General features: G+C 48.0%; 1 protein-coding gene across 1 annotated transcript in view; it reads left to right on the top strand.

Moving 5' to 3' along the window:
- LOC135515979 (zinc finger protein 800-like) overlaps positions 1-2406 on the top strand; it is a 55720-nt gene extending 53314 nt beyond the window's left edge. Inside the window, exon 7 of the mRNA XM_064939891.1 lies at positions 877-2406. Coding sequence (XP_064795963.1) covers position 877 — 1 coding nt within the window. The 3' untranslated portion in view covers positions 878-2406. The remainder of the gene's footprint in view (positions 1-876) is intronic.
- The last annotated feature ends 11416 nt before the right edge of the window (positions 2407-13822 follow it).

Genomic DNA, 13822 nt, shown 5'->3' with positions numbered 1-13822 from the left:
TATCGAGTACAGCATATACATATGAGATGAGTATGTAAACAAAGTGGCATAGTTAAAGTGGCTAGTGATACATGTATTACATAAGGATGCAGTCGATGATATAGAGTACAGTATATACGTATGCATATGAGATGAATAATGTAGGGTAAGTAACATTATATAAGGTAGCATTGTTTAAAGTGGCTGGTGATATATTTACGTGGGCTCTGTGTGCTCTGTCTGTCTGTCTCCGCTCAGGACTAACCTCTAGCTGTGATTAAACTAACCCCACCACTGTGGTGTGTGTGTGTGTGTGTGTGTGTGTGTGTGTGTGTGTGTGTGTGTAGCTCTATGCACAGTGTTAGTCACTGTGGGGTGTCAAGAGACCACAGAGAGGGGAAGAGCATTCTCTTTTAACACACACACACATCATTGAAACCCTTCGGTCTCAGTCTGCTACGACACACACACACACACACACACACACACAGGCTGATTCAGGTGTCGCTTCTGCTCCAGAGAGTCGAACTTGTTTTGTCCCCTGGACGACTGTAGGTTTCAATGAAAGGGAGCGACTGCAGACAACTGATTAAAGTGTCTGTGTGTGTGAGAGTGTCCAGACAGACAGTTGATTAGTGTGTGTGTGTGTGTGTGTGTGTGTGTGAGAGTGTCCAGACAGACAGTTGATTAGTGTGTGTGTGTGTTTTGTCATCCAGGTCCAGACAGACGAACTGATTAAAGTGTTAGGGTGTTTATGTCTGGGAGGAGGCTGGTCATTGGGGTAGTGATGTTCCAGCAGAGCAGAGCAGAGGAGAGAGAACAGGAACGGTGTTTAAACTGCCTCTAATTGACTGCCGGGCGCCTTCTAACAGCTGCTGTTGTCTCTCTCTCTCTCAGATCCCCAGTCTCATCCCACTCCCGGTTCTTGGGAGCCTCCATCCCGAGAGGAGTGACTTAACGGATGAAGGAGCGCCACTAACGATGATGAAGAAAGGAGCTGGACTGGAAAACTGAAACAGAGAGAGAGAGAGAGAGGAAGGGGTGAAAGAAGGGGAGACTTCACATTTGCGGGACCAAAAGTATTGTTGGAATTCGACACTAGAAGGAGGGATGGGAGCCAACGTGATGCCAGAGGTGTGGAGCCAGTGGACACTAAATCTGTGGAGGCACTGATGCTATCACACTGCTGTGTGTAGGTTACAATCACTGTATGTACATGTAGATATATATATACACACACACACCTGGACCTGGTCTTGACCTGAGCCTGTATAAACCTTAGGGGTCGGGAGAGAAGAGGGCAGGGTTGGGAGCGCTCTTAGCACACCATAGATATCCCATATCTGACCAGTAGAGGGTGCTCCGGTTCTGCTTTATAGGATCAGACTTTAAGGGAGGTCTCTCCAACCCTGTTCCTGGAGAGCTACCCTCCTGTCGGTTTTCACTCCAACCCCAGTGGTCTCTTACCTGATTCATCTTATCAACTAGGTAATTATTAGAATCAGGTGTGCTTGATTAGGGTTGGAGGGAACCTACAGGACGGTAGCTCTCCAGGAACAGGGTTGGAGAGACCTCCCCTGTGTAGGTTGTGAAGTTGACCCAGCCAGAGCCAGCGGTTAGTGGTTTATTTCCTCAGATCATAGTAGGCTCATAGTAAGCTATCCATCCACTGGGAAGGACTCCATATTAACTCAGTTCATCCAGATGGGCTTGAGTTTTTCTGGCATTGCAAGAGATATGGTTTGTGTGATTAACTGAGAGAAAGACATGTAGGTAGCTGACCAGCGATGCCCTGGCACATTGAAGAGATGGTGACTCATTGATTGTGGTGTAACGGTTTTCTTGAGTTGAAGGAGAGGAGGACCAAAATGCAGCGTGGCTATTTAGATTCATGTTTAATGAATAAGAACACGAACAGTACAAAAACAATAAACGTAACGAGAAAACCTAAACAGCCTATACTGGTGCAAACTAACACAGAGACAGGAACAATCACCCACAAACACACAGTGAAACCCAGGCTACCTAAGTATGATTCTCAATCAGAGACAACTAATGACACCTGCCTCTGATTGAGAACCATACTAGGCCGAAACATAGAAATACCCAAATCATAGAAAAACAAACATAGACTGCTCACCCCAACTCACGCCCTGACCATACTAAATAATGACAAAACAAAGGTAATAAAGGTCAGAACGTGACTGTACCCCCCCCCCCCCCAAAGGTGCGGACTCCGGACGCAAAATCTTAACCTATAGGGGAGGGTCTGGGTGGGCGTCTGTCCGCGGTGGCGGCTCTGGCGCGGGACGCGGACCCCACTCCACCATCGTCTTAGTCCGCCTTATTGTCCGCCTCCGTGGCCTCCTAACCACGGCGACCCTTCTAAATGACCCCACTGGACTGAGGGGCAGCTCGGGACAGAGGGGCAGCTCCGTACTGGCTGACGACTCTGGCAGATCCTGGCTGACTGGCTGCTCTGGCAGATCCTGGCTGCTCTGGCAGATCCTGGCTGAATGGCGGTTCTGGCAGATCCTGGCTGCTCTGGCTGCTCCATGCTGACTGGCGGCTCTGGCTGCTCCATGCAGACTGGCGGCTCTGGCTGCTCCATGCAGACTGGCGGCTCTGGCTGCTCCATGCAGACTGGCGGCTCTGGCTGCTCCATGCAGACTGGCGGCTCTGGCTGCTCCATGCAGACTGGCGGCTCTGGCTGCTCCATGCAGACTGGCGGCTCTGGCTGCTCCATGCAGACTGGCGGCTCTGGCTGCTCCATGCAGACTGGCGGCTCCTTGCAGACTGGCAGCTCTGGCAGCGCTGGACAGGCGGGAGACTCCTGCAGCGCTGGAGAGGAGGAAGGCTCCGGCAGCGCTGAACAGGCGGCAGACTCCAGCAGCACTGGATAGGCGAGGCGCACTGTAGGCCTGATGCGTGGTGCTGGCACTGATGGTGCTGGGCCGAGGACACGCACAGGAAGCCTGGTGCGGGGAGCTTCCACCGGAGGGCTGGTGTGTGGAGGTGGTACTGGATAGACCGGACCGTGCAGGCGCACTGGAGCTCTTGAGCACCGAGCTTGCCCAACCTTACCCGGTTAAATGCTCCCGGTCACCCTGCCAGTGCGGCGAGGTGGAATAGCCCGCACTGGGCTATGCAGGCGAACCGGGGACACCGTGCACAAGGCTGGTGCCATGTAAGCCGGCCCAAGGAGACGCACTGGGGACCAGATGCGTAGAGCCGGCTTCATGGCACTTGGCTCGATGCTCACTCTAGCCCGGCCGATACGCGGAGCTGGTATGTACCGCACCGGGCTATGCACCCGCACTGGGGACACCGTGCGCTCCACCGCATAACACGGTGCCTGCCCGGTCTCTCTCGCCCCCCGGTAAGCACAGGAAGTTGGCGCAGGTCTCCTACCTGGCTTCGCCACACCTCCTGTGTGCCACCCCCAATAAATGTTTGGGGCTGACTCTCGGGCTTCCTACTGTGCCGCCGTGCTTGTCTCTCCAACTCCATTCTCCTATACCTCTCTTCGCACTGCTCCAGCGAATCCCAGGCGGGCTCCGGCACTCTTCCTGGGTCGAACGCCCACCTGTCTATTTCCTCCCAAGTCGTATAATCCAGACTTCGTATCTCCTGCTGCCACTGCCTGTCACCACGCCGCTTGGTCCTGTTGTAGTGGGTGATTCTGTAATGGTTTTCTTGAGTTGAAGGAGAGGAGGACCAAAATGCAGCGTGGCTATTTAGATTCATGTTTAGAACACGAACAGTACAAAAACAATAAACGTAACGAGAAAACCTAAACAGCCTATTTAAAAAAATATATTTTTTAGAAAAAATAATTTATTACATTCAATACCATTCATTCTTTACAACTCATAATTTTCATTCATACTTCAATAATGCTATTTTAATTTAACTAAACAAAAACCCCAAACAAAACCTCGGAGGAACATCTTCCCTCCCCGTCATCCTACAAACTACCTTTCCCTATCTCCCCGTCCCTAATCTACCCTCTTACAAATCTAAATGACACCCAGCCCTAAACCCCCCTTCCACCTCTCCCGGGCAGCATGCTGCCCCCACTTCCTCTCCTCCCTCTTCATCCTCCCCCTCAAATCTCCTTCCACCCTCCTCACTATCCCTTCCACCCCACAATCTCTCCCTGTCTTCACCATGTTCTGCCTGGCTTCCCACAGCCCCCGTTTAAAGAGACTCATGAGAAGCCAGAGCAGAAACCTGTCCCTATCCGTCCCTCTCGCTCTCCCTACACCTCTCTCTAACCTGGCCCTTGTCAATACAAAATCCCCTCTTACCAAACCTAACAACACCCGTGCCCTAGCCCATACTACTCCGGCAAAGGCACAGTCCCAAAAGACATGGCGCACAGTCTCCTCCCTGCCACAAGAGGATCTTGGACAGGTGGGGGATTGCACCAAACTATGCCGGTACATGATGGAACGTACCGGCAAGCACTTGTGGAGGCTCAACCAGTTCAGGTCCTTGACCCTGTTGTCCAGGCCCCGCGCCTGCACTCCCTCCCAGACCACTGCCGAGATGCCCACTACAGGCGCCGGACTCCCTGCCTGTCTGACCTCCTCGTACAGGTGCCTGTGATCTAAACCTACTCGGGCAACTTCAACCTCAGGGTGCGCACGCAACCACTTGGCCGCATGGCCAAAGTGCCACGGCAGCTGTTCCGCCCGAGGACCCGTGTGAGACCACACCATTACGCTTCTCGCCTGATACAAGAAGAACACCCGCAGGAGGTAGCCGGACGGGTGTATCACTGGATGAGCAAGCTCCGTTAACAAGAAAGAAACAAAAATTGCGTCCAGCTTGAGAGGGAGATGTGGTACCCCCCTACCTCCCTCCCCGATGGGACAGAGCATGCGTGCCCTGGCGACCCACACGTACCTGCCACTCCACATGAACTGAAACACAAGCCTCACTAGAGGCCTCCTCAGACAAGCCGGCAATGGGTAGATGTATGCCAAATACAAAAGAGACGGCAACACATCCACCTTTAGGACCAGGACCTTGCCCATAAAAGACAAATACCTAGCCTTCCACATCGCTAGCTTCCTCTGTACCACTGCGATACCCATGTTCCAGTTCAGCGTCGCTGAGCCGGAGGTCTCAAAATGGACCCCGAGAATCCTCAGGGCCCCCTCACAGAGAGAGAACCCCCCCGGGCACATCCGTTCTACCGCGCCATCTTCCGAAAAACTTAACGGAAGACTTTGCATGGTTCAGAACCGCTCCCGACGCTCAGGTGAAATCCCCAATGATGGCAAGGGACCTTGTCAGGCACGAGTCCTTGCACAGCAGCAAGGAAGTGTCGTTGGCGTACTGCATCATCTTAACACGCAGCCCACCACTTCCAGGGATCAACAAGCCTTCCACCCCTGTGTCTGCCCTAATGGCAGCCCCCAGAGGCTCCATGTACAGAACGAAGAGGAGAGCCGAGCGTGGGCACCCCTGCCTGACCCCAGACAAGAGGTCAAAAACGTCACCCAAGTGACTATTTACACTAACTCGGCACCCCGCTCCGACATATAATGTACGAATCCATCCTATGAACTTCTCCCCAAATCCTAATCGACCTAACACTCTGAATAGAAAAGATCTATTCACGCGATCAAAAGCTTTCGCCTGATCTAGCGCTGCTACCATTAAAGGCAGGCCTCTATCTTCAACCCAAGCGATGGAGTCCCTGATTAACTGTAGGTTCCATCTAATAGAGCGGCCCTCTACCCTACACGTCTGATCCTCATGGACGACGTAGGGAAGGGCTGTACGCAACCGGTCTGCTAAAACCTTTGCAAGTAGCTTGTAATCTACGCACAGCATGGTCAACGGCCGCCAGTTGCCAAGGTCTGTTACTTCCCCCTTCTTATATAAAAGTGACAGCACACCAACAGCCATTGATCCCCCCGGGACCCCTGTCTCAAGGATGGCCTTCAAGACTTCGAGGACCACTGGTCCAAGTATACACCAAAACTTGAGATAAAACTCAGCCGGCAGCCCATCCATCCCAGGCACCTTCCCTTTTCCCATCCTCCTAAGAGCGCTCTCAACCTCTTCTCGTGAGATCTGGGCCTCCATCACTTCTCTAATGTCCTCCGGCAACTGCCTGGACAAGTGTTCTAAAAACACATTTCCCTGCTCTACATCTATTTCCCTTTCCTTAAATAAACCTTGGATATGATCAGTTGTCACCCTGACCATATCCTCTGGTTCTCTAACTATACTACCATTTTCTTCCCTAACGCCATGCATTACCTTCCTACTCTGTCTGGCCCTAACCGACTTAAAGAACATAGCAGAACATGTCTCATTGTGTTCTAGAAAGCCACTATGCGCACGCTCCAGGAAAGCTCGAGCCTTCCGCTCCTGCGACTCCCTGAGCTGCGCCTTTAGGGTTGCGGATCTCTCCCAGTCAAACGACCCGCCGAGGTTGCCTGCCTCGTACTCGAGTTCAATTAACCTTTGGATACGATCCACCTCCCTCCTCTCCTCCCTTTTTTCCTCTTGCAATACCCTATTATAAAAGCCCTAATCCTCACCTTAACTAATTCCCACCAATCTAATACCCCCTCGCACATGGACCGGAGGCCTTCATGCCTCCAAAAGAAACCAAAAAAAACGTCAACAAAAGCCTGCTCCTCCAGCACCTCCCGATCTAACTTCCAGTACCCCCTACCAAAGAGGCAGACTGGCGACCCCACCTGCAGGAGCACCCCGTCGTGATCAGAAAAGAAAACAGGCAACAGCCGCCCAGACAACTTACCCAAAGACCTGGGTACAAAAATATAGTCAAGCTGCCGCGCAACCCCCCTGGAGTTGCGCCATGTAGGACCGGCCATTTTCGGAGTAGTGTGCAGGCCACCATCAACCAGACCATGGCAAGACATTAGCCCGGTGATGGCGCCTGCACTGCTATCCCCCCCCCTATTCCTAAATCTGTATTAAAATCCCCCCTATCACTAATTTCCTATTTGTGACACACAGGGGTGCCAGACAGTCCACCATCTCCCTCCTGTCTGCCACCACTTGTGGCCCATACACCACCACTAATCTAAATTTACAATCCCTTATCGTGACATCCACCCCTATAACCCTCCCCTGCATCACCACAAAAGAACCCTCCACTTTTACCTCCCTGTGCCCACACAAAATCCCTACCCCCGATGAGTGCACCCCCCCAATACCCCAAACCGACTCCCCCTTGTCCCACTCCCTCTTAAACCTACTAACATCCCCTCCATCCCTCAGGTGAACCTCCTGTAAAAAACAAAATCAAACCCCACACCCTCCAAATAACTAAAATCCTCCCTCCTCTTAACAAAATCCCTTATACCCCTTACATTTTAACTAACAAAAGTAAAATTAGACCCCATGAAAGAATAAAATAAAAACATGTAATACACTCAAATTCTAAACCCAGACAGAAAAAAACAAAAACAGGAGACTCACCCGATGCTCCCCTGCTCCATATCTACCGGTGATAACACCATCCGTACTCCCGACGCCCCCCCCCTCTTCCTCCATCTCGCCAACCCAGGATGCAGGAATAGTGTTTGGCTCCGGGGTGCCCTGCACCCTGGGTCTACTCCCACACCCCTCCCCCTTCCCAGCGCTGCAGCTAGTTTGGAAAAAAATAGGGGAGGCTGAGTCCCCAACCAAAAAACTCCCCACCTCCTCCTGTACCCAGTCCTGGGTCTTGTTAGGTGTGTCCCCACCCAACAGAAGTTGAGGGCCTGGGGAAACCAGCAGCAACCCAGAGGTTTTTCCCACCCCCATCGCTCTCTTGGCCATCCCCTCTCTCTCACTGTCGGCCAATCGCACCCTCCTCTTCACTCTCTTCTTTGGTGATGGCGGCAGTGGAGAGATACCACCCCACCCACCCCCGCCAGCTCCTCCACCATACCCCTCATCTCTTCCACCAGGGCACTTTCCCCCCACTCCACTTGCTCTTCCACCGTCTCCTTCTCCACCACCCCTCCCTCGCTTTCCTCTCTCTCATGCTCCTCCACTCGCTTGCCTTCTTCCGCCGCTTTTCCTGGTTCTCCTACTCCCGTGCCTTCCGTTTCCTTCTCTCTTCCATCCGCCGTTTCTTGCTCCTCTTCCTTCCTTGCGGCCTTCCCCTCTGGACCTGTACTCTTGTCATGAGGCGTGCTTCCTTCCCCTCCTCTTCTTCCCCCATCCCCCGCTCCCCCCCAGCCGCAGACGCGTATGACCTCTGACGAGCCGGGCACCCCCGCCACAGGTGTGCTGACGAGCCACACCCGTGGCATGCCTTAGGCTTGTCACAATCCTTCGCCTCGTGCTCCCCAGATCCACAAAATCGGCATTTTCTTGTGCTGCACGAGGCGAAGATGTGGCCATAGGCCATACAGCGCCTGCAAAATGGAGGCTGACGTGCATAAAACAACGTCCCCCTGTCAGCCCCTAGGGAGAACATAGCAGGAGGATGGAGGTAGCCACCATGTCCCTTTGGGTCCTCCCTGAGGAGGGCCTGGAAGCTTCTCCTCCCATTCCAAAACCCAAGGGAGTCTTTGAGGTGCCTTGCTGAGGAGATGTTATCCATGTATCTCCCCAGAAAGGCCCTCACCTCTTCGTCCTTAACGTATGGGTTGTAAATGTTGACAGTTACAACCCTAAAGTTGTTCCTCGCCAGGCTTGTTATTTCGTAGTGGCACATCGGCCTCTCACCTTCCACTGCTCTTGCCCTTCTCAGGATATCATCGTGTTCCTCCTCTGTATTTAGTGCCACGTCGTATGCTCCCTCCAACGAGTTGCCTTGGAAGCAAAACACGTCCTTCACTGTCAGCTTTAGAATCCCCATCAAGATTGTCCTTACCAAAAGTTTCCCATCCTAAAGGCTCCAACTCCTTTTCCTTCCAAGCAAACCGAATCGTGTTGGCCAGCCCAATCCCAGGGACCGACCGTGTTGGTGGATTTTGCACCATCTCCGCAAGGAGAATGGCGCACCCGGTTCACGTTCTCTTCCAAAACCAGGAAAAAAGAAAATCCAAAGTGACGGAGCCTATACTGGTGCAAACTAACACAGAGACAGGAACAATCACCCACAAACACACAGTGAAACCCAGGCTACCTAAGTATGATTCTCAATCAGAGACAACTAATGACACCTGCCTCTGATTGAGAACCATACTAGGCCGAAACATAGAAATACCCAAATCATAGAAAAACAAAGATAGACTGCCCACCCCAACTCACAGCCTGACCATACTAAATAATGACAAAACAGGAAATAAAGGTCAGAACGTGACAATTGGTTGGTTGATGAGTGACTATAGCTGTGCTTTAAACAGGCAGCACAATTCTGATATTTTTTCTCCACTAATTGGACTTTTGACCAATCAGATCAGCTCTGAAAAAGCTTTGATAGGTAATTCTCATGAAACTGTAAAAAAATAACAAATAATTATAATACATTTTCCCCAAAATTTCCTCTCGAATCACTGAGATTAGGATCTGTACTTATCTATTTCATAATTATTATTCTTTTTTTGATCAGATATTATACATTTGACCAACCTTTTCACAAAAGTCCCAAAAAGTTATAAACAAATCTATATTTCTAATATTTGTTAATATTGCTCCTCTAATGACAAGGCCTGAGTTAAACATAACAGTGACATTTTTTATACAGTTATTATAAAATTAAATCTGACTTCCCAATTTGAGCTCTTTAGCTGATTCGGTAATAAGACAAGTCCTCAGACACTGTATTTGTATGTAATGGATATTATAGTGTAATGTAAACTTCAACTAGTATACCATTTTTCTGGTTTATGGACACATTTATGATTTATGTACAGCAACATATTTTGTTAGGTTTTCTGAAGAAAACGTTTTGTAATGACCTGAGAATTTAATCCGGAACCATTTCGCTAATGAGAATTTGGGGTGAAAATGTACAAAATTCTGGCGAAAATGTTACATTTATTTAAAATAGGACACTTAGTCCTTCTGCAGATGCATCATGGTTTTGTAAGTCAATTTGCTACAGACTTTTTTTTTTTTTTAAAGATAAGTTTGGTCAAAAGACCAATTAGTGAGGGGAGACAAAAATCTGAAATTGGCTGCCTGTATAAGCGTAGCCATGGTGACAGACCAAATGTACCATGTCTTGTTCAGTCAGAAAGCAATGTCACAAGAGAAACAGACCAAATTGTATTTTTCTAACGTAAAAGCTTGTTAAACCAGGTCTCGGACTGATGTACATATTGACTATCATATGGATGGTATAAACGATAGATATATTGGCAGATGTATAGGTGATGTATAGTTTTTGTTTGTATCTCCCTGAAAAGTAGAGATATTGTATGTTGGTTACATACAGTGGGGCAAAAAAGTATTTCGTCAGCCACCAATTGTGCAAGTTCTCCCACTTAAAAATATGAGAGAGGCCTGTAATTTTCATCATAGGTACACTTCAACTATGACAGACAAAATGAGAAAACAAAATCCAGAAAATCACATTGTAGGATTTTTTAATGAATTTATTTGCAAATTTTGGTGGAAAATAAGTATTTGGTCACCTACAAATAAGCAAGATTTCTGGCTCTCACAGACCTGTAACTTCTTCTTTAAGAGGCTCCTCTGTCCTCCACTCGTTACCTGTATTAATGGCACCTGTTTGAACTTGTTATCAGTATAAAAGACACCTGTCCACAACCACAAACAGTCACACTTCAAACTCCACTAAGGCCAAGACCAAAGAGCTGTCAAAGGACACCAGAAACAAAATTGTAGACCTGCACCAGGCTGGGAAGACTGAATCTGCTATAGGTAAGCAGCTTGGTTTGAAGAAATCAACTGTGGGAGCAATTATTAGAAAATGGAAGACATGCAAGACCACTGATAATCTCCCTCGATCTGGGGCTCCACGCAAGATCTCACCCCGTGGGGTCAAAATGATCACAAGAACGGTGAGCAAAAATCCCAGAACCACACGGGGGGACCTAGTGAATGACCTGGAGAGAGCTGGGACCAAAGTAACAAAGCCTACCATCAGTAACACACTACGCCGCCAGGGACTCAAATCCTGCAGTGCCAGACGTGTCCCCCTGCTTAAGCCAGTACATGTCCAGGCCCGTCTGAAGTTTGCTGGAGAGCATTTTGATGATCCAGAAGAAGATTGGGAGAATGTCATATGGTCAGATGAAACCAAAATATAACTTTTTGGTAAAAACTCAACTCGTTGTGTTTGGAGGACAAAGAATGCTGAGTTGCATCCAAAGAACACCATACCTACTGTGAAGCATGGGGGTGGAAACATCATGCTTTGGGGCTCTTTTTCCGCAAAGGGACCTGGACGACTGATCCGTGTAAAGAAAAGAATGAATGGGGCCCTGTATCGTGAGATTTTGAGTGAAAACCTCCTTCCATCAGCAAGGGCATTGAAGATGAAACGTGGCTGGGTCTTTCAGCATGACAATGATCCCAAACACACCGCCCGGGCAACGAAGGAGTGGCTTCGCAAGAAGCATTTCAAGGTCCTGGAGTGGCCTAGCCAGTCTCCAGATCTCAACCCCATAGAAAATCTTTGGAGGGAGTATAAAGTCCGTGTTGCCCAGCAACAGCCCCAAAACATCACTGCTCTAGAGGAGATCTGCATGGAGGAATGGGCCAAAATACCAGCGTGTGTGTGAAAACCTTGTGAAGACTTACAGAAAACGTTTGACCTCTGTCATTGCCAACAAAGGGTATATAACAAAGTATTGAGAAACTTTTGTTATTGACCAAATACTTATTTTCCACCATAATTTGCAAATAAATTCATCCTACAATGTGATTTTCTGTATTTTCTTTCCTAATTTTGTCTGTCATAGTTGAAGTGTACCTATGATGAAAATTACAGGCCTCTCTCATCTTTGTAAGTGGGAGAACTTGCACAATTAGTGGCTGACTAAATACTTTTTTGCCCCACTGTATGCTCCAATATCTCTGAATAGTGAGATATTTTTGTTTTTCTCTGTGTTCAAAGCACTGAAGAATCTGTTATTTTCAGACTCTCGCTCATATGACTTGTGTCAAAACCAGATGGTGAAATGACGTTGAGCGTTTCCTTTCTTTCTGTAAAAGAGAGGATGTGTGTTTTGGCAGCACATCTGTGACAGAGCAGAAGGGAAATTAAGTGATTTGACTTTTCAAGACTGATTTTCCTTATTTGTCCTCTACATTTGGATATAAACGAGTGTAGCCATTTCCCAGGACTGTGTATTAACTAACCTGAACGCCTCCATAGGATGAGGAGAAGAGTAGATCAGTTAGGTTTCCTGTTGAAAATAATATAACCCATAAACCCATCCTGAAGAAATCAACTGTTACCCCAATAATAAACAACCCAAAAGGAAAATGTGTTCTTGTGTTTTTATTTTGTAGTTGTGAAATGTATATTTGTCCCCACTATTTCAGCTAGAATCAATTGAGATAATCAAACCTTCAACATTTGTTTGGAGAGCTGTGAATGAAATATTCAGTTTGTGGTTATTGTTATTCCGTCTGAACTTATTATGGCCCCCCTTGTCTCAAACCCACAGCCATATAATGCAGCATTGTGGCTTACACACAGACACACACCTCATTAATTAATTATGCTGGTGTCATGGTACTGATGGCTTCTATGGTTGTGGCTTGTACAGCTCAGTCTAGTTGTCGTGTCAGGGACAACTGTAAGATGTTTGGCTAAGCCTAACCCTTTTCCTAACCTTAACCTAATTCTCATAACCTGCTGCGTTAGTTCTGCTATCCTGCTGCGTTCGTTCTCCTAACCGGCTTTAAGTCCATAGCTGAGCTCCATCTAGCCACAATCATAGAAGCCACCAGTCCCAGAGAAACCATCAGTAGGCTATCACCCACCAGGGGTTAAATTGATCCGGGTTCCATCAAGACCTATGATCCATATGAGAGTCAGGCGGTGCTGAGACGCGGTAGCTTTGGTTATGGGATTTTTTTAAATGATTTAATGAAAAATTGTTGTCCACATAAAATTTTCCTCAGCTAACAACACGAGTAAGAAACAGCTAAATCATACAACCCCATATGTGAAAAAAACAATATTCCTCTTGAGGTGCTTTCATATTGCGAAGTGGAACACAGGGAGAGAAACATGCATTCCCAGTCATTGTAGCCTTCAACATTCTCAATGCAGTCGTGGGAAAACACACCTTTGAAAGCAGTTTTGATGGCCTCTCTTAAAAGAGGACGACCATAGAGCATTCTAGTGTTGAACTGCACCATTTTAGACGTTTTTAGCAGTAGCATGGTTTCTGGGTCCTTGCTATCTGGGATCCTTAGGATGTTCCTACCCATTGAAGTTCAATTTTAAAGAGTTAATACAGTGCATTTGGAAAGTTTTCAGACCCTTCACTCTAAACTTCATTAAATATATATGTTTTCCTCATCAATCTACACAATACCCCATAATGACAAAGCGAAAACAGGTTTTAGAAATGTTTGCAAATGTATTAGATATAAAAAACAATACCTAATTTACATAAGTATTCAGACCCTTTGGTATGAGACTCGAAAATTGAGCTCAGGTGCATCCTGTTTCCATTGATCATCCTGGAGATATTTCTACAACTTGATTGAAGTCCAACTGTGGTAAATTCAATTGATTGAACATGATTTTGAAAGGCACACACCTGTCTATATAACCCTAACCCACAGTTGACAGTGCATGTCAGAGCAAAAACCAAAGCCATGAGGTCAAAGGAATTGTCCGTAGAGCTCCGAGACAGGATTGTGTCAAGGCACAGATCTGGGGAAGGGTAACAAAAAATGTCTGCAACATTGAAAGGCCCCAAGA

Source organism: Oncorhynchus masou, chromosome 27 (assembly GCF_036934945.1).
Source record: "Oncorhynchus masou masou isolate Uvic2021 chromosome 27, UVic_Omas_1.1, whole genome shotgun sequence".
Classification (NCBI taxonomy): domain Eukaryota; kingdom Metazoa; phylum Chordata; class Actinopteri; order Salmoniformes; family Salmonidae; genus Oncorhynchus; species Oncorhynchus masou.
This window is presented reverse-complemented; position numbering and strand designations above follow the sequence as displayed.